Source organism: Tuber melanosporum (assembly GCF_000151645.1).
Source record: "Tuber melanosporum whole genome shotgun sequence assembly, scaffold_3, strain Mel28".
NCBI classification, from domain to species: domain Eukaryota; kingdom Fungi; phylum Ascomycota; class Pezizomycetes; order Pezizales; family Tuberaceae; genus Tuber; species Tuber melanosporum.
The window spans coordinates 1,025,723-1,045,424 of NW_003298974.1; the positions used below are offsets into that span (position 1 = coordinate 1,025,723).

General features: G+C 48.4%; 5 protein-coding genes; 4 read left to right on the top strand and 1 right to left on the bottom strand.

Annotated features, from left to right (window-relative positions):
* Positions 1-1,057: 1,057 nt before the first annotated feature.
* GSTUM_00006817001 (uncharacterized protein) lies at positions 1,058-3,233 on the bottom strand (the record flags this gene model as incomplete). XM_002838976.2 has 1 exon in its annotated part: positions 1,058-3,233. The coding sequence occupies exon 1, from the start codon at positions 2,639-2,641 to the stop codon at positions 1,058-1,060; it is 1,584 nt and encodes a 527-aa protein (XP_002839022.1). The 5' UTR covers positions 2,642-3,233.
* Positions 3,234-6,758: 3,525 nt separating this feature from the next.
* GSTUM_00006818001 (uncharacterized protein) lies at positions 6,759-8,110 on the top strand (the record flags this gene model as incomplete). XM_002838977.2 has 3 exons in its annotated part: positions 6,759-7,178; positions 7,249-7,896; positions 7,949-8,110. The coding sequence occupies exons 1-3, from the start codon at positions 6,960-6,962 to the stop codon at positions 8,108-8,110; spliced, it is 1,029 nt and encodes a 342-aa protein (XP_002839023.1). The 5' UTR covers positions 6,759-6,959.
* A 332-nt stretch (positions 8,111-8,442) lies between these two features.
* Positions 8,443-9,370, top strand: GSTUM_00006819001 (uncharacterized protein; the record flags this gene model as incomplete). Its single annotated transcript, XM_002838978.1, has 2 exons — positions 8,443-9,163; positions 9,231-9,370. 2 exons carry the CDS (start codon positions 8,443-8,445, stop codon positions 9,368-9,370), a joined length of 861 nt encoding a protein of 286 aa, XP_002839024.1.
* Positions 9,371-9,772: 402 nt separating this feature from the next.
* Positions 9,773-12,501, top strand: GSTUM_00006820001 (uncharacterized protein; the record flags this gene model as incomplete). XM_002838979.2 has 8 exons in its annotated part: positions 9,773-10,142; positions 10,219-10,411; positions 10,478-10,502; positions 10,584-10,824; positions 10,903-10,924; positions 11,003-11,237; positions 11,295-11,663; positions 11,727-12,501. The coding sequence occupies exons 1-8, from the start codon at positions 9,846-9,848 to the stop codon at positions 12,499-12,501; spliced, it is 2,157 nt and encodes a 718-aa protein (XP_002839025.1). The 5' UTR covers positions 9,773-9,845.
* Positions 12,502-15,736: 3,235 nt separating this feature from the next.
* On the top strand, positions 15,737-17,597 carry GSTUM_00006822001 (uncharacterized protein). XM_002838980.2 has 4 exons: positions 15,737-15,956; positions 16,021-16,233; positions 16,355-17,380; positions 17,434-17,597. Exons 1-4 carry the CDS (start codon positions 15,893-15,895, stop codon positions 17,463-17,465), a joined length of 1,335 nt encoding a protein of 444 aa, XP_002839026.1. The 5' UTR covers positions 15,737-15,892; the 3' UTR covers positions 17,466-17,597.
* Positions 17,598-19,702: the final 2,105 nt, after the last annotated feature.

Genomic DNA, 19,702 nt, shown 5'->3' on the forward strand with positions numbered 1-19,702 from the left:
AGTTAGCTTCTGTATTCCCCAAGATTTACCAATGTGTTAGGTAGACTGATACCTTGCGCCATCAGACTCATTTGCAGGTCGGACATTCCCGGAGGTCTAAAGCTCGCGGTGTTTGCCGAGCTCTCTCCTGCTCCTCGGCTCGTCTGGGGGAAGTATGATGAGGCTTCAGCCGTGCCTTCGCCGTAATCTTCACTGTTGTCCCCGTAGTCGTCCTCATCGGAACAGGTTTCCTCATCGTCGTTCGGTACGACTTGGGTGAGATCAGCGTCTTGAAGATTTTCGCGTTTCTCTTCTGCGTACCTCCTCGAGAGCTGGAGAAAATCGGCTCCAAAAAGCTTCATCCCCTCTGGAGGGAAGGTGACAGCGGCCTCAAGAGACTTGCGATCTAGATATTGTCCAGATTAGAAACGGGAAATATGACAATCGGACAAATAAACATACCTATCGGAAGCTTTATCCCAATGGTCCTCATCTGCCTATCCTCCAGCACAGATCCAACACGCTCCCAACCCTGACGTCGCATGATCTTTGCTCGCAATCTCTTGGCATCCTCCATGAATCTATTAAGGACATCCTTCTCATATTCTGACAATCTGGCAAGTTCAGGATCCTCTCTGATTGGCCTACCGACCCTATTGGATCCTCTCACAGTAGCGCCAGACCTACAACTATCCCTCACTGGCATAAACCCAAAGTCGTCCGGTATGTCAGGCGGAGGACAATATTCGTCATCCTCATCGTCACCAACAAAACCATCATTTTCATACCCATTTATGAAATGCCGACTATGCGAATCGGCCTCCCGTTGCCCCCTCGTTCGGGGGGGAGCTCGTCCAGCGTTCCGCGGCGGTGACGGAACATTGGTAGACTGCATTTGTAATTCGGAGACTGATCCTGTTATAATTGTCGAAGAGTAAGAGGCAGTTTTCTGATTTTTGGTAGATTTGGACGAGTCCTTTGGGAAGCACATGCTCACGACCCTCCGGCCCTCTAAGATCGGCTGGGCCCGACGACCATCAAGCTGCGAAAAACAGACGTTAGTCTTACAAACTTACCATTAGACCCAACCCGAACTTACCTTGACATGGCTAACATAGAATCCGGCACCATTCTTGACATGTTGTTCAATTATTGCGCCCTCGCTAGCCAAATGATGAAATAACCTCTCACAATCACTCCTCACCCAACTCTTCCCAAACCCATACCCTTGCATCCTCCCGCTTCCCGCATCCTTGTGCGCCTTATTGGCACTACCTCTGAATGCGTCCATGCAGAATAGCATAGTTTTTTCGCTTGTCTGACTAACGATCTCCAAAGCAGCCCTCGCGTAATCGCTGACGTCCTGGGTCTCGTACTCTATCCCAGACGCACAGTTATCACAACCGCCACGGCACTCCTGCTCAGGGAACCTTTCACCAAAGTAACGTAGGACTTGTACCCGTCTACACTCTGCCTTGTTTTCACAGTATTGCACCACCATCTGCAACATTTCCATCTGCCTACGTTTCTGGTCATGACTCCCTTCTCCATCCTTGATCATTCGGTACAAGGTTGAGGTATCCGGATAGGCGTAGAACAAGAAGCACCCGCTAGGCAAACCATCTCTCCCAGCACGACCGGTTTCTTGATAATAGCCCTCCAAACTCTTGGGAATCGTGTGATGAATGACGAATCTCACATCCGGCTTGTCAATTCCCATTCCGAATGCAATCGTAGCAACGATGACATTGAACCTCCTCGCCTGCCACTCCTTCTGCAATCGGATCTTCTCATCCGCCTGGAGTTTCGCGTGAAAGTGTTGAGCCCGTATACCACGCGTTCTCAGTTTCTCGGCGGTTTGTTCGCAGTTTTGGCGCGAAAGGCAGTAAATAATTCCAGTTTTATTGAGATACTCGGGTCGTCGGCAAATTTCGACTATGTCATCCAGAACATTCTTCGTCTTGGGCGAAACTTGGTAGTTCAGGTTCGGTCGATTGAAACTCTGTGTAAAAGTCTTCGCTCGTGGCATATCCAGATTCAATTGAACATCCATTCGTACTTTTTCAGTAGCCGTTGCAGTCAAGGCGATCCAAGGAACACCAGGATACTTCGACTTCAAGTTACCCAAGGTCTTGTAATCAGGCCTGAAGTCATGTCCCCATTGGGAAACACAATGAGCTTCATCAACCACAATTCTGGCCAATTTTCCCCTTCTATGTAAGCTAAGAAGTGTATTGACCATTTTGTCGCTCTTGGCAATCATTTCCGGAGTTATATAGAGCAACTGGACCATCTCTTCAACATCCTCATGATACAAGGAGTCATAGAGTAGCCGGCGTTGGTCTTCGTTAATTTCCCCATTGATGAAGAAAGCCATAATATTCAACTTTTGAAGATGGTCAACTTGATCCTGCATTAGCGATAGCAGTGGAGAAACCACGATAGTAACACCGTGCGTCTTTCCAGATCTTATGATTGCCGGAAGTTGATAGATGAGCGACTTTCCTCCCCCAGTTGGCATAAGTACAAAGACATCATCGCCAGCCAATGTTGCATTGATAGCTTCGAGTTGGTTGTTCCGGAACCCCTTAAGATTAAAACGCCTTCTTAGAGCATCGGCAACATCACGAGACCATTTATGCCTCATCGCTGGATCGCTCATATCTACGGTCAAAGACCTCTGAACATGCATTCTAGCGCCTGCCTGTAATTGAGCTACCTGGGTATGCTTCATCTGGTGCGGCTTCCCCAGAACCTGATTTATGTTCTTCATAGGTGGTGAGTTAGCAGCTGTGCTGGTCAATGGCTGCCTAAGCTTGGGTCCTCGAACGGCAGCGACCTCGGGCTCATCATCACTTATCATGATACCGAAATCGGCCGCATCTATATCGCTACCATAATCCTCATCACTCTGTACCGCCGGCGCCGGAACTTCACCATATTCTTCTTCCCAGTCTTCTGGAGGCTCCATCGGTGGAGGCGATTCTGGAGGCCTTATAGAGGGCATATTGTGAGGCCTAGCTTGCGGTGGTGGGGGAGATATCTTCATAGCAAATCGATCATCGGAGCCTTGGCCCTTCTCTGGTCGATGGGTTCGTGCACGCCAGTTCTCCATTTTTGATACATCCCGAAGTTGGTCATGCGATTTCTGCCTTCGGGATGGACTTCCAGGAACAAATTGAGTCTGCTGGACGATTTGGGTCCCGCCGATGCATCCCCCTCCAGGATCACCATCTTCCAGTTGAGCCTTCCGTCCTCTCTTTCGGGTTGGTGTTTCAGGTACAAGTGTGGCCCCAGCATGAGTGGTCCGCTTCCTAGATGGGGAAGGCGATTCGTATGAATAATCCCGAACAAATGCACTCTCATACATTTCTATATCACTGGCCTCCAATTCCTTGATTCGGGCCTCGTACAGCGCAATCTTTTCCCGTACAGCAGAGTTCTGCTGTATAAGATCTTGCGGAGGAGTCACACCCTGATTAAAAAATTCGACCATCCGGTTTGCATTATCGAACCCTTGAGCTTTGAGAGATTCCAACATGTTCTTTAACCGGGTTAGATTGAACCCCTCAAAGTTGTCCCCATCGGTACTTTTCTTCGTCTTTTTCGTTTTTCCAGAACGGGGAGTTGGTGGTATTGGAGATTTAGGTCGCTTGCTCTTCTTAAGAGGACTAGGTGGCCTTAGTCTTGTAGGAGAATCTATCTGTAAAGGAGACGGTTGCTTAATAGCGTTCCGTCGTCGGGGAGATCTCCTTGGTTCCTGGTTATTGGAGACAATATCTGACCCCTTATAGTTAAAACTTGAGTCCATTTGATCCACAACTTCGCCAAAGTCTACACCGCCCAATCCATAATCATCCTCCTCCTCCAGCTCGTCCTCTTCCCCTTGGGGACCAAATTCCTGAGGATCCACCAAGCCTGTTGCACTGTCATCACCAACTCCAATAATCCCAGGCTCCGGCCCACGTTCATCACTGTCATCTTCACCATCTGAGTCTGGAACAACCCGTCGCCTACCTCGACGACCCCCAGCAGCAGGCACTGCCTCACGCTTTCTAGTGATTCTCACGGTCCTCTTCTTGCTGTGTGTGATCACTTCCTCCTCCTCCCGCTCCTCTGTGACCTCAAGCTGTGCGGACGCAGAGCTACTTGGCGTCGTGAGATGAGTTGCAGGCCTGGATACGACGGCTTTTTCTGAGAACTTGAGGGCAGGCCTCGGGGGAGATCGTTGGCGGGGTATAGGAGAGCTTCGATTGTTAAGATCCGGACATGGTGACTCCCGTAATTGGGGTCGAGCAGGTGAGTAAGGAGGCGGGGGCTCATCGTCAAAAATTGGGTGGGGTACTGGCGAATGGTGCCCTCTACTCGGGTAGCCCTCCGGAACCTCAATTCTGTCCCTAGATGATTGCACGCTACCAGCCCGGACACTATTCTCTCGGCTAACCTTGGGCACCTTTGCAATGATAGGAGCAGGTAGCATGTCCCCAGATGACACAATATACCTCTGAAACTCCTCATCGTTCCCCTTTTGCCGGCGCGTTTGAGCTACCTCATTCGCCCTCAGCGACTCCTCGTGAACCAACCACTCAGCTTCATTCCCGGGCGAGCCGTAGTCTTCCTCTGGAATGTCTTCTTCCATAGGCCGGGGCGTAAGTCTCTTTAGTCTGGCGGCAGTCGATCCCGAGCGAGCAGAGGAATCTCGAGTATCAAGTGGGGACTCGTGCCTGGTTTTCCCTGAGCTTCCCGAGCCTCGCGGAGGTTCAGATGTGGTGATTCGAGGAAGTGGGGCATCTTCATCACCTTCGGCAGTCAAATCGATAGTATCCACATCCAGCAATATGGGCTCCGCACGAGAAGAAGTTACTGGAGCTCTCTTCTGAGCAGTTAACGCAGGAGTGGTGGTATCTAGAATGAGAACATCAGGATTAGCAAACGACCAAGGTGATTGCCCTGGTACTGGGAATTTAGCACTTTTTGTTGGCGCAGGGGTGGGATACGCATTGTTTGCTTCATCCCCAGGTTTCCTCCCAAGTCTTAGTGCTGATGTCGTTGCATCCAAAGATGGGGGCACCATCGATTCCTGACCATATGGCGTAGCTCTCCGAACCTTCGATCGGCTCGTAAGTTTGTTCCTTCGAGTAGTAACGGAAGGTTCGAGCGGTATGAACGGCATCCCCTCACCCCCAGCCCCCCGAGGATTCTCCCGGCGGACAGACAATGGCAAAGGCGGAGGGGGTAAGCTACATTCACGGACAAGTGTAGGAGGTATCGCGGAAAAAGCTGGAGTAGATGTTGCAGCGGGTGTTGGGGGGAGAGCTACAGGAGGCAAGAGAGCATTGCCGCCGTTTGCACGAGGTGGTGGTACTTGTGGGCTTTCTCGTCGAAACCAAGTGAGATGCAGCCCGAGATTATTTTTCGTGGTCATAGAGGAGGAAGGACGTATGACTGTCGAAGCATCACTATATCCCAGCCAAGAACCAGGGACGAGGCGATGGTGGCTAGCGAAAGGAGAAGATGCGATTGTCACTTGTGGCACAAGTACGGTACTCGAGTTGGGGTGAGTATGTGTGTGGTGGGGGAGGACGCGCCTATGATTAAAGCGATTATTGATGATTAACTTGTGGGACGTGTCGCGTCGTCAATCCCCGAAAACCATTGGCCGCTTCTACGAGTAGTCACGTAGGAACAGTTTTTCCGCTTCCTTCAAACGCCACATCTTGGCAAAAAACCGGTGATAAAGGGCACCAAGTTAACCTTCCAAGGCAATTGTGGCACAAAGCGGCCCAGTTAATCTTCGCTTCCACCAGATCGGGTTCTCGGAACCCAGCGTGGTGAGGATCTCATCTTGGTAATACGTAAATTTAAGCAGCACCTTGGTTTACACCTCAGCAATGTGGGGGGACCTTCCTTAGGGTCGACCAAGGGTCTACGAGTATCGAATCTCTCGCGCACCAATACCGGTACAGGTACGCCGCCACGGTACTCAACCTCCACCTCTAAAACATAGAATAACGATACTGGTAATATCATACAAGGGTCAGGCATAAAAAAGTGGATTTTGGGGTACAGTGCAACCAAGATGCCCTCTTACAAAAACTCTGTTGCACTGGTGAAGTACCTCTTAAACCACCACTTTTACCATAGAGTCACCAACTATCAAAGATCAAGTATTTTCTGCAATCACATATAGAAATAAGATAGACTATGGCATAACAGATAAGGGCAATCCCACCTCTACTACAAAGAGATATTGATTCTTTTGACAAAAGGCTAGGTTTTAATAGTCAACCAGATAAAGACATTATTAAAGAGGATACCAGTCTAGAGGTTCCAGCACCATGCTTAACGAGCACTAGTATGTGTCTGATTTGATGATAAATGTGCTATTGGAGAGGTAATCTACCCACGAAAGTTTTCCATTATCAATTACATAGTATCAGAAGAAATATAGATTCACTGAATGTCTCCTCAAGTGTACTGCTGACTGTACAATGCTGTACCAATCCATCTGAGACATTACTTATGCGCCGTACCACTTTTTTATGCCTGACCCTTGTACTGTACCGGGCATCTACCTCTATCACCGAGAAATGTTGGCGCTCCACCGCCCATTCTAATCTCACCCCATGAGTCAGAAACCTATGAGTCTGCCTAGTTCAAACCAATCGTAATCTAATCGGTTTGTTACACGAACACTGGTGATTTGTGAACTCGTAAATGGGACATAAATCCGGGGCGGGACATCCTCACTGCGAGTTCTCATACGTTCGGTCCAATACGCTTAAATCACATGGTGTCACTCGAAGTAAAGTTTGTCAACATCGGATTCTTATGATATCATACCTTATCTGATCTAAGACCCCTTGTCCGCCGCACCCGCGCCAAAACGTGTCAACCCGCACAAATAAGCCAAAACACCAAACAACGCCTCAGTCCTATCCGTCTCCCCCACCAATCAACCCTCTACGCTAGATGTTGCAATGGCCTCCAAGCTCCCTCAAACCCCCCTAGCGGATATACCCGTTCTCCGCCGCTACGCCCTGCTTTCGCATACCGAGACCTACAATCGGACCTCAAATCTCCCCTCACAAACCCAAGAATCACGTCTCTCGCAACAGACTGAGTATGAAGCTTCGCTTGTGCAAGCTACTACGGAGCTACGCAGGCGGTTGATGGATGAAGAAATGGCGCTTTCGGAGGTTTGCGTTATGATTTCTTTTTTCTACTGAATATGAGAAGGGTGGTGACTTATAAAGGGATGGGGTTTAGTTGAGTTCACAAATCACAATACCAGACGATATAGCGTCTCGAGAATCACCACATAGGAAGCTGCGTAGACTGAAAGCGGAGAAAGGAGCGTACGATGTGGCATTTCAGACGATAGATTACTTACCCGGTCGGGACTCGCCCTTGAATCTTTTACTTGCGTATAGAAACGTTGGTCGGGTGATTGAGCAGACGAAGGTTGCTATCCCGATTGTCAATGAGCGACTGAGGTCGGTTCAGGCACAAATTAAAGCTGAGGAGGGGAACCTAGAGGAGCAGAATAGGCTCACCGAAGCGCTGAGGAAAAGGATTGGGGAGCTGGAAGAGGAGGAGCAAAGGGTTGATGTTGGAGTTGTGCATGATGACGCCATTAAGGCCATGAATAAGAAGCGGAAGGAGTTATTGAAGAGGACGTCGAAGCTGTTGAGAGAGTTACTGGCGTTCTTGAAAGATGGGGGACTGGCGAGAATGCTGGCGGCCGAGGATATGGGCGGACCGGTGGTGGGAGAAGACTTGCAGGTCACGCTAGAGACTGGCTTTGACAAGCGGGGTAAGGCGAGGAAAGGGGAGAGGAGAATCGATGAGATGTGGGGGCAGGGAGAGATTGGACCGGAAGAAAGTATGGTGGAAGAGTTCAAGATTCTATTGGAGGTTTGTGGAATCGGATAATCTATTAAATAGAGAGGGTACTAATGGTGGTTAGGAACTTATGAATGCATCTTTGGAGACTACGCAGTATGTAAACCTCAAGAAGGATGGGGCCGCGGCAAGATTCTTAGTTAGAGCTAAAGTCGCTGCATATCATCCGAAGGATGCTGGGAAATTGAAACTACTGGACTTTGGTAGCACGGTTGAAGACGGGTGAAGTGGAGGATAATGGTCGCTTGTGTACAATTAGGCTTAAAGCAATCTAATCCAAATGACAGTCGCGACTAATTCCCCTAAATTGGGGCTCCAACAGGCTTCCGTTTGGGCTCTTTCACTTTTTAGTGGCTTTGGTTGCTTGCATTACAGTGCAATAAATCACCACACGACCGGGACCCCTGCCCCAGCAATCTTCATTTCTGAAGCCAAAGAGTTACTCGAGCAGAGGAGGCGGTGGTTGTGAGGTCTACGTCTTGGCACAAACTCTCGAGAAAAACAACATTCGGAGCACTCTCTCCATCGAATAAATTGCGGGGGCGCAACCGACCCAAAATGTCCGCAATAACGGCCACTCGATGGCTCCTCCGCCCAAAAATTACACATACCCCACCCTCCACCATCACCAGCCAATCCCGCAGCATAATAAACTGGTTCGGCTGGAGTAAAAAGCACAAAGAGGTTCCATCAAAACCAGCCGTCTCCCCAATCAGCGAACTTCTCAAACAGTCACCGAAAACTAAAGCCGCAGCCGGAACCTATAACAACAAGCGTGGTGGCCTAGCAGGATCCTCCATCTTCGGTGATGAATCCACCGAAGTCCCTGCTACAGGGTCCGATATGGGCGCCTTCTCGACCGTTCACATCCGCGATCCGAATCGTGAGCACTGGGCATGGCCGAAGCGAGCCACAGCCAGGGAGATACGACGTCGTGGGCGATTGACCAAGAGGGAAATGCTGCTACAGGCGGAGAAGGAACACTTGGCCAAGTCGCATATGTTCAAAACTTCCGTGAAAAAGTTGGCACCGATAGCTCGGCAGATTCAAGGGAAGAAGATTGAGGATGCAATCATTCAAATGAGGTTCTCAGCGAAGAAGGCTGCTAGGGATGTTCTCGGGCATTTATATGCTGCCAGGAACGAATCGGTGGTTAGGAAAAGGATGGATCCACAGCAGACCTATATCGAACAGGCTTGGGTTGGGAGAGGGACGTTTGGGCTGGAAGTAAGTCACAGGGCACGTGGCAGGATCGATACTCTTAGACTACCATATACTAGTTTGTTCGCCCTGCTCGATTTGAGAGTGTTCTTGTCACCGTGACGCTGACGGGTGGTTTTTTTTAGGCATCACTGTGGTTCTGAAGGAGCAGGTTACGAGAGATAGGATTGCGAAGGAGAAGGAAGAGAAGAGGTTACGGAAGAAGCCTTGGGAGCAATTACCTAGTAGGCCTCTTGTTGGCCAGACGCAGTACTATAGGTGGTAGTATCTTGCTCAATGGGTGGTATTACAGTACGTCTCTAGCATGATTGTACAGTGTAATCATAGATCAATGTAATATTTTTACGACATTATAATGCCGGACAGGCTGTAGAAACCTAGCTTTCGTCGTGAACATCTGTGGAACATGCGAATAATGCTCGTAGGTATGATAGAAGTATGTATAATGATTGTCAGTTATTTTACGTTGGAAATAATGCCTGCGAATTATTCAACCGAGGGTTGGGTGGATGGATAGACCTTTTGCACGAGACAGTATTTCAGACTTGAGTACCGTACTTGTAGAGTGGACCTTGACTCACTTGCGGCTCGACCCCTCCCCGCGAATCACAGATTTCTCCATGCTCACTATTCTCCCCCACACCATCTTCCCCCACCACCTTCGTCGCGCCATCTCATCTCTACGACCAAAATTCCCCGCAATAACGACGACCCGGCCAAAAACATATTCCCCATTCAGAATGGCTTCAGCATCTAGAAGAGAGCAGCCGGCGTGGACTCCCCCACCATCTCACGGGGCTCCCCTCCCCCCACTTCATATTTACAACTCGCTAACAAGGGAGAAGAACGTGTTTGTTCCTATCGACCCCAGCGGCAGGAGGATTACTTGGTACTGCTGTGGGCCTACGGTTTATGATGCGGGGCATTTGGGTCATGCGCGGAATTATGTCACTACGGATGTCTTGCGGAGGATATTGAGGGATTATTTCGGGTTCGATGTGCAATTTGTCCAGAATGTCACGGATGTTGACGATAAGGTTAGGTCTTTCTGGATTCCTGGAGTGGGGGTGGATGGAATGGCTGAACGAGTTCCTGATTTGGTGGCGAGTATAGATTATCCTGAGAGCTCGTCAGCAGCATCTGCTTGAGGAATTTATTTCTCGGAATTCGTCTATTACTCCGGAAGTTGCGTCTACCGTGTCTACAGCTTGGACTGCTTACCTAAAGAAGAATACGGCAGCCGGTGACGATGTGACTCCCGAGAATTTTGAAACTTGGGCCGTGGGTGCTCAAAAAGAGATTATGAGTCTAGTTCTCAAAGAGCGAGAGCGGAAGCTCAACTCCTCTGCTAAGGCTGAGGAAGAGGAGGAAGTGATCCTGGACGAAAAGACTACAAAGTTTAAGATGCATCTCACAACTCTACACACTGCCTCATTTGTCTTACGGAAGACCCCGGAAGACTCGAACGATTTCTGGAGTGCTACATCTTCAATCCTACTTCCCTACCTGGACTCACTAAACCAAGGTCGGGAATACCCCCCTGAGGTATTTAGCAAGCTTACCAGTTACTGGGAGAATCATTTTAACGAAGACATGGCAACACTCAATGTCCTCCCTCCCACAACGGTTACTCGTGTGAGCGAGTTCATTCCCGAGAACGTGGCATTTGTAAAGAAGCTCGTCGATAGAGGATTTGCGTATCCTACAGCAGACGGGTCAGTCTACTTTGATATAGCAGCATATGAAGCCGCTGGCCATCATTATGCCAAGCTTCAGCCATGGAATAAAGGAGATGAGTCCTTGATCGCAGATGGTGAGGGTGCTTTGGCATCATATAAAACCACAACCCTATCAAATACTGTTGAAAGAGGAGCGGAGGGCAAGCAAAAGCCACTAGCCAGCAAGAAGACACCACAAGATTTTGCTCTGTGGAAGGCATTTAAGGCAGAGAAGCCAGGAGAACCAAGCTGGGACAGTCCGTGGGGCAAGGGACGACCTGGATGGCATATCGAGTGCTCGGTAATGTGCTCGGAAGTCTTGGGTGGTCAAGTCGATATTCATTCTGGGGGAATTGACCTTGCGTTCCCGCACCATGACAATGAGATTGCCCAGAGTGAGGCGTACTGGGATGGGTGTGTTCTCTCTAAAACACCTAGTTCATGGGGATCCGATAGCGCTAACTATGAAAGATGCTGCGACACCCCCAAAACCGCTGACGGAAAGCACCAATGGGTAAACTATTTCCTCCACATGGGCCACCTATCAATCCACGGTAGTAAAATGTCCAAGAGTTTAAAGAACTTTGTTTCCATCCGCGATGCACTCACCCGCGGGGGGTGGACCCCGCGAGGGCTTCGAGTCGTCTTCCTATTAGGCGGGTGGAGAGACGGCATTGAAGTTCGGGAGGGGGTCCTAATGGAAGCTAAGAGCTGGGAGACCACGGTAGCAAAGTTCTTCTCCAACGTGAAGGCACTGATAGCGGAGGAAGAAGAAGAGGAGAAGAAGGGGAACCGAGCCAAGCAGCTATTTGGACCTTTGGAGCATGCTATATATAAAGAGTACCTCTTATTTCTCTTTCCCCTCATTAACTCTTTGTGGATTATGTTGACAAAAAAAAAAAGCCTTGACACCGCCCGCCAAAACCTCCACACCGCCTTGTGCGATAGTTTTAACACCCCCACCGCAATGAAAGCCCTGACCGACCTAATCGGCTCGACGAACAAATACATGTCCCGGACCAAATCCCTGGCAGCTGTCAAGGAAATTGCCAGGTGGGTCACACGAATCGTGACAATATTCGGCCTAGATTCAACCAGCACCCCAAACGGCTCTGATCGTATTGGCTGGGCCGACTCTGCCACCTCCTCCACAGGTGCGGAAGACATCTTACTACCATACCTCCGCACCCTCTCCACGTTTCGCGACAACGTCCGCACCCTCGCCATCTCGAGCCCCAAAGATACCATCTCGAAGGATATTCTACTGCTCTCCGACCGCCTCCGCGATCACGATTTGGCAAGTTTGGGCGTTGCGCTCGACGACAGAGAGTCAGCCAAAGGCGCGCCGGCACTTATTAAATTCGTCCCGGCGGAGGAACTCATAGCGGCGCGGGAAGAAAAGGAACGCCGCGCTGCGGAGAAAGAGAGGAAGAAGGAAGAGGCAAGGCTTAAGAAGGAAGAGGAAGATAGAAAGAAAGAGGAATTGGCGAAAGTCAACCACTTGGAAATGTTCAAGACGGACGGTGAATTCTCGGAGTGGGATGACCAAGGGATACCTACAAAGGATAAGGAGGGGGTGGAAGTTACAAAGAGTAGGAGGAAAGTACTGGTTAAGCTCTGGGAGAAGCAGAGGAAGTTGCATGAGGGGTGGTCGAAGGCAAAGAGCGGCACGGCTTGAGTCGAGTGGGGAAATTTTTGGGGAGCGAGTGATTGGTTGTGAGGCTTCTTTCTTTTCACTTTTCAATTCTTCTAAAATTGTGAAGGGGGGTTGTTTTTCTAGATATTGACTGGCTATGTTTGGACGTCGTGGTGTGATTGGCTAGAATATATATATTTTGCTGCGTTCCACATATCGTGATTCATTGAAGGTGGAGGGTGATGTACTCGAGGAGAGCACAAGTACTAGGGACTGTCTGATACTGTGCGCTTAGTATCATAACCCGCCACACCATCCACATCACCCACCCAGCCATCCCATCCCAACCACACCATACCGTTCCAACCGGCTAGCTAATCCGTATCATGCCCTAGAGTACAAACCCCATAGGAAACCACACGAGAAAAAGAAAAAGAAAAACCGAAAACAAACGGAGCCCTATTATAGCGTTTTTTTAAACAGCAGGTATCATAATATTATCATATCACAAAAGGAGAGAAACAAAGGAGGCAAAGCCTCAATAAGATCTACAAGAACCCTCCCCCTCAACACCTAAGATCAATCCCAACTCTTTTCTCTCCTTCTCTAACCTCAAACATAATCTGCGCAGCCATGAACAGTGCCGTGCACGCAAGAGCGACAAAACCAAACCCCTCCCAACTCCCCAACACGCCGCGTACCAAATCCCTAACTCCCTCAACACCAATAGCAAATCCAACAAGGTTCGCCCCCATCATCATAAGTATATTCCCAACAGCGCCGAGGCCAGAAAGGTACCTATATGCTCTCTCCCGCCCTTCGAACCGTCGCTTGGAAAACACCTTCCGACAGACTAACTCCGGGATAACGAATAGTACCACAAGCCAACCCCAGGCGAGGAGTTTAAAGCTAAGGTCGTGCCAGAGCGCGACAAAGGTGAAGACGACCACCATGTTCGCGATGGGCCGACTGGCGCCGCCGAAGGGGATGTATATGTAGCGCACGATCCAGCGGTTGAAGCTGCGGTGCCAGGCGCGCCAGAAGGCGAGCGCTGAGTAGTTGTTACTCATACAGCGCAACATGTTCTCCGGCGGGTCCACGTGGTCCACCAGTGCCCAGAGACGGAAGAAGCGCCAGGGGATGAGCAGCTTGAGCCAGATGATGTGTAGGTTGAAGTACCCGATCATGGAGAGCTGGAAGGGCGTATCAGAGGACCATGAGTCGTGGGTGTGCCCGGTTTTGCTGATTGCTACGACATAAAAGTAGTGCAGGACTAGCTCCATTGTTAGGATAGAGGAGAGGAGGCGGAGGCCGTATTTTATTACGAGGGTTGGGGAGGTGGTAGGTTGGGGGTAGCGTTGCTGGGAGTATTATTGTTAGTGATCGGAGAGGAGGAGGTGACAAAGCGGAGTTACCTGGTGAACGAAGTCATTAAAGGTAATAATTGGCCCGGCGAGGTATAACGGTGAGTATAAAACGTACGCAAGGTAATTGAAGAATCCATAGTCTTCCATGGCGGCTGGTGTATCGATCCTATCCCGCTCGCTGATGTTTGTAGGATCAAGGCGTTTTTTCTTTTGCTCGAGAATCAGTCGGGCGCCCTGACCTTCTACATCATCTGAGGAATCTTCCTCCACCTCCGTCCCCCCCGCCCCGTCTGCTCTTTCGACGTCTCCTCTTCCTATAAGACTACGTACCTCCAGAACAATTCCCTCATCCCTTCCAACAATCACATCGCCTGCTTCCTCCAGTCGCTTGGCGGCCCAGTAGTGATCCATATTGTAAGAGATGAGTCGCAAAACCGTAATGTTGAAGCTAATTTCCCAGCGCGGGAGTAATCCTCCACTGAGGAAGTGGTCCATCGCATACCCGACCCCGGCGCCTTCTCCGGCAATTAGCCATGGGAGAATGAGGCGGAAGTGGTAACCCTCAAAGTACTCGTTCGCAAAAAGAACGCCAATGTTGAACCCCCAAGTCAAAATTGGCACAAAAATAGAGCTGGGGTGAAAGAAGGAGATAAGCCAATTCGCGGTGAGAAAAACGAGAATCTTGATGATACTGAGCGAGTGCAGTGCCGTAAGAAATATAACTGCGAACAAGATGTCGAAGCACTTTCGTCGATTGATGTTGTGTGACGGGCGGTACGAGGAATTGAGAGGTGGAGTGGGAAATAACCTAGAGGAGAGCACATCGAAGCCTCGGCGCAGGAGGAAATGGCCTATAAGAACTCCCGCGAGAATGGGTATGTTGTCGCGGAAATTGGCGTACTGTTGATCAGAGTTGTCCACTTTTCGCCCGGGTATCCAGCCGGGGGAAAGAAGGGGCTCGAATTTAGGGTAATTGGGATGCGATTCTGTTTCATGTGGTTTTTCAGTAGTAGCCCCTGGAATTAAGGTGGGAGAATATTTCTTTCGCTTTCTCTTTCTACTTTCTCTTTCAAAGGAGGCGCACACCTTTACTTATATCATGAGTGGTCTTGAACATTAAGATTACAGCTATTCCCACACCGACGATGTATGAGCAGAACTCGGGGGTTCTCCATTTCGACGGCGAGGACTCCTTGCGCAATTTCTGGCTGCGCGAACTTTCCCCATTGCGTGCGGTTCCCGCTAAAGATGGAGTGGCGGGGTTTTTAGGAGGGGAGGAGGATCGTGGGGTATTCGCAGTCAAGCGAGAGTCGAGAGTGCCTAGTGAGAAGATGGAGCGGACAGTGGAAAAGCGCAGCATGACTGCTACTGGCGGGACGGGTCCAACAAAACTGGTTGTCCAAAAGGGAGCGTGTGTAGGAGGGAGAGAGGTGGAAAACTCTCTCGATATGTAGCAATAAGAAATAGAAAGGGATTTCGGACGGGGCTACTATATACTTTTGCTTTTCCACTGTCGCTTAAAGAGTAAATGATTGGGAAGGTGGCGGCTTCAAGGAGGGAGAGGACGCCCCAATGCAATATTTGAAAGGAAGAAGGAAGAGAAGAGAAGTGGTTTGAAGGGATGGTAACAGTTAATTTACTGCAAGTACTTCAAGCCCTGGTAAATTTATTGGCGCAGAGAGCTGGGGATTTTGCGCCGGGGGAATGAACTACAGCAAGGCTTTGCACGTTCTGGGATGTTCGGAGCCTGGCGTTGAACTGAACACGATTAAAGATCCATGTTCTCAGGGGCAGAAGATCTAATCCGATTCAAGATAATCTAATCTGATTATCTAACCCCGACAGGAACTTTCACACACTATGAAACAAAAAATTCCCAGGCGTGGTTTCTCCCTCGACGAGAGTTTGTACACAAGCGCGTCCTCCTTCCATAGGAGAAACGGTGCATAAGACCTTCTCCACCAGCTGCCATCCCTTACAACAACACAAACAATTTATCTCCTTCATCGATTCCTTCTACCTCGGATACTTACATTAATACCTCTCGGTTCTTCCCTGTAACCATCATGTCCGGGTTACAGCCTGTCTTACCTTCAAATCAAGCTCCCTCAACTTTCGAGTATGGCGGGGGTAATACCCCTTTACATTCTAACTCTTACAACTAGTACCGTTCGCTGACCCCTCAATTTTGTAGATGAGATTTCAGCAATAGTTCTCGATCCGGGTACTGCCTGGATTCGTGCAGGTTTCGCCGGCGAAGACACTCCAAAGTCCGTGATTCCTAGCGATTACGGGATACTCGAAGAGGCCGGTGAGAATGGAGGCAAAAAGTATTTCATTGGTGACAACGATGTTCACTCAATACGGCCGGGCATGGAGGTCAAGAATCCCATGAGTGATGGAATAGGTGTGCAATCCGTTCCGTCCCCCTCCGGCATTCTCATGAGACTCGTTTAATGCTTGCACAACCTGGATATCCCGCACACCGGGCTCCATAAAAACACGTAATTCCACTAATACTTGAATAGTTGCCGACTGGGAAGCTGCGACCACACTCTGGCGTGAAGCAATCACACCACGTTTGACTGCGGCACTTTCTGAGCATCCCCTACTGATGACTGAGCCATCGTGGAATCCTCCGAAGAATAGGGAAAAGACAATTGAGATTGCATTTGAGGATTATGATGTTCCTGCATTCTATCTTGCTAAAGCCGGGGTATGCGCCGGATTTGCAAGTGGCAAGTCTACAGGATTGGTGATCGATGTTGGAGCTTCGAACATCTCAGTTACTCCAATCCACGACGGACTTGTCCTTAGAAAAGGCTGTGTTAGATCACCTTTGGGCGGAGAGTTTCTTTCCAACCAGATCAGAGCATACTTTGAGTCGGCGAATATTCCCTTATCCGCCCACTATCAGGTTCTCTCCAAGACTGCCGTGGAGGTCGGGAAGCCGGCGGAAGCTACATACCGCACCTTTGCTCCTGGTGAGGAGCCTACAGAATCTTACAAACGCTTCCAGGAGGAGCGTGTATTGACCGAGTTTAAAGAGTGCACAGCACAGGTGTGGGTTGGTCCTGGCCCACTACCGGGGAACAATAACCCGCCTCTTGAAGCCGCGCATGCAATTCTCTCTCCCGGTGGAAGGACCTTTGAATTTCCTGATGGCTACAATTTAGTCTTCAACTCTGAGCGCTTCCGCATTACAGAAGGCATTTTCCATCCTCCCTCTATGTTGACTGCACCAAATCCAGATCCCCACACTACTCCGGGTCTCAACCAGCTCATAGCGAATGCTATGAAGGATATTGATGTCGAGCTCCGGCAAATGATTCTTAATAACATCGTCATTACCGGAGCTGGGAGTCTCCTCTATGGATTTACAGATAGAGTTAACGCTGAGATTGCCGCAGCCTTCCCTGCCCCTAGGGTTAGGGTCATGGCTGCTGGAAATAGTGTTGAGAGGAGGTACGCTAGCTGGTTAGGAGGAAGTATCTTGGCAAGTTTAGGGGCCTTCCACCAATTGTGGGTTAGTAAGAAGGAGTATGAGGAGCATGGTAAACTTTTATCTCGTTTCCTAAGATGCGAGAATAACAGCTAATCATTATAGGTCCTAATATTGTTGAGAAGAGGTGCAAGTAGGTGTTTTCGTTCATGGTTGGAGTGGTAATTTATTAGTTGCGGATGCTGAGAGGGGGAGGGGTTGGTAGGGGTGTGAGCTTGATTTCCTAGGCGTCGGCTGCGTAGCAAGTAATTTCTTGGGTTGCTGATTAGCCTTATGATCCGGTCTTGCCTTGTGTTTTTATTGTGGATATGGTGAGGTTTTTCGCGCCGTTTATAAGTTCGGGCTTTGATATCAATATGGTAAGGTCGTTTGAACTCTGGGTGTCACACAGCCATTGTAGCAGTGAAGGAGTTCTGCTGGGCTGCCATTTATATCGGGGGATTTCCATCTTTAGCCGAACTATCCCTCGACATATTTGACCTGCGCAACAAAGGAACTTACCCGCCATCAGTAGTTAGGTTTTCCATAAGCTTCTCCACCCCGAACGCTGCTATAAATAATTAGCACCATGTCTTTCCCGATCTGGAGGGGAAGGCTAATCATTAGATTTTTTCTCTCGGCCAAGTTGTAGCTTGGATTGTCGGTGTCTGGGGACCACAGACGAACTAAGTCGAGTGATAATACACGATTTCGTAACTGACACCCATCATATCTCCAATCAAGGAAGTGACGTACTAGGTAAAGGATTCTTGTTGAAATGTCAGAATTCAAATAGGAATAGTTTCCGCAATAATTGCGCGATATAGTTATTTGGTCGGGGAATATAGGTGATTCAACATGAAAGAATAGAGTCCTACATGATACTGTATCATAGTTGTAATTACGCAGGCAACTGTCAGAAGGCCATTATGGGAAGGGCAACTCGCCTTCGCGTTTCAACTCAGCATCTGCTCCTCTGTGCAGTACGAAACGGCCCGTAGAAGATCCTTCTAAAACATGGTTCCCCGAACCTCAGCTGGGACAAATGAAGAAGCGGAGGAGAAAATGCGATATGAGGTTTGTAACAGTACTCGAACATAGAATTCCAATATAGTAGCCACCTCGACTCTTTGGCAGACCTAACAGTGAGCATTCTATAGGCTTGGAGAATTTGGAACTCAAGGTTATTGAAATTTGAAACAAGGGAAATTATATCTATTAGTTGTTTACCGGTGCCAGACAATGCGGTAGTTAAAGTGAGTTGGTACTGCTTGAAAAAGTGATGAATAAAGTCTGTTGCCGTGGAAGAGTTGGTTGCGTGGCCGTTTTTCTTGTCTCCCTGCAGGAGGGATTTATTGGGTAGTTCTCCTGTGGCGAGGGTTTTTGTTTGGTGGCGGGGCGAGGGTACTCGTTACAAGGTTGTGGTAAGCCGCTACAACTCCTGGCTTCTCGCTCAGTTGCAACTATGGGCACTTTTCTAGAGTGTCTGACAGCTCGACATAGCTTTACAGCTCAATATGACAATAATATTATGACCTTTTCCGCTTACTACTGTAATTTTACAGTATAACATAACTTTATAACTTCTCATTGTAACCTTATGGCTCAGCCTAACTTTGTAGGTTCATATTAATTTTTGTTGCTTAATATGGCTTTATAAATAAAGAGAACTTGGTATATAGTTAAAGGGTAATGTTAATTTGCATTGTGATTGTCAATATCATACTAAATATTATCTATTCCATCAATTATGTTTTGGAGACCTTCTTTTATAGTTTCAAGTTAGTGCATCAAGTCTTATAAGAATGTTGAACCATGAATTTAAGATTTTTTTAAGGGCCATGAGAAAAGTGAGAAAACTTTAAGTAGATAGATGTAACAGGGACTCCCAGTAGGAAGATAGATCATAAGAGTATAACTATACTGAAATGTATTCTTCAGAATATAAAGATAAAATTAATAAAATTCTCAATATTACTGTTATAAATTCAGCGTGGTTTGTAAATAATTTCATATATTATGGCTTTGATTAATGACTCACTTGAGTCATATGATGTTATGATTATTGTTTGTACACATGACCTATTTAGGAGTCATGTGGGTTTCATACATGACTTAGACTTTAAGTCATGATCATTATATTATATTGGAATCATTAGTTGGATAGGAGTAAGCCTTGTGAGGCTTGAATTTTGCACACATAACCTGTTTTAAGGGTTATAGGGGTTATGCATATAACCTAGAAAGAGGTCAGGAGGACAAAGAATAATATAGTCATATGGGATGCAGTTGCAATCTATATAATAAGTTGAGTTTGTAAGCAAATTGTAGGAAGGTCTATATAAGGTGATGATGGGTTTGGCCCTTGAGATAAATCTTCACACAACCACCTAAG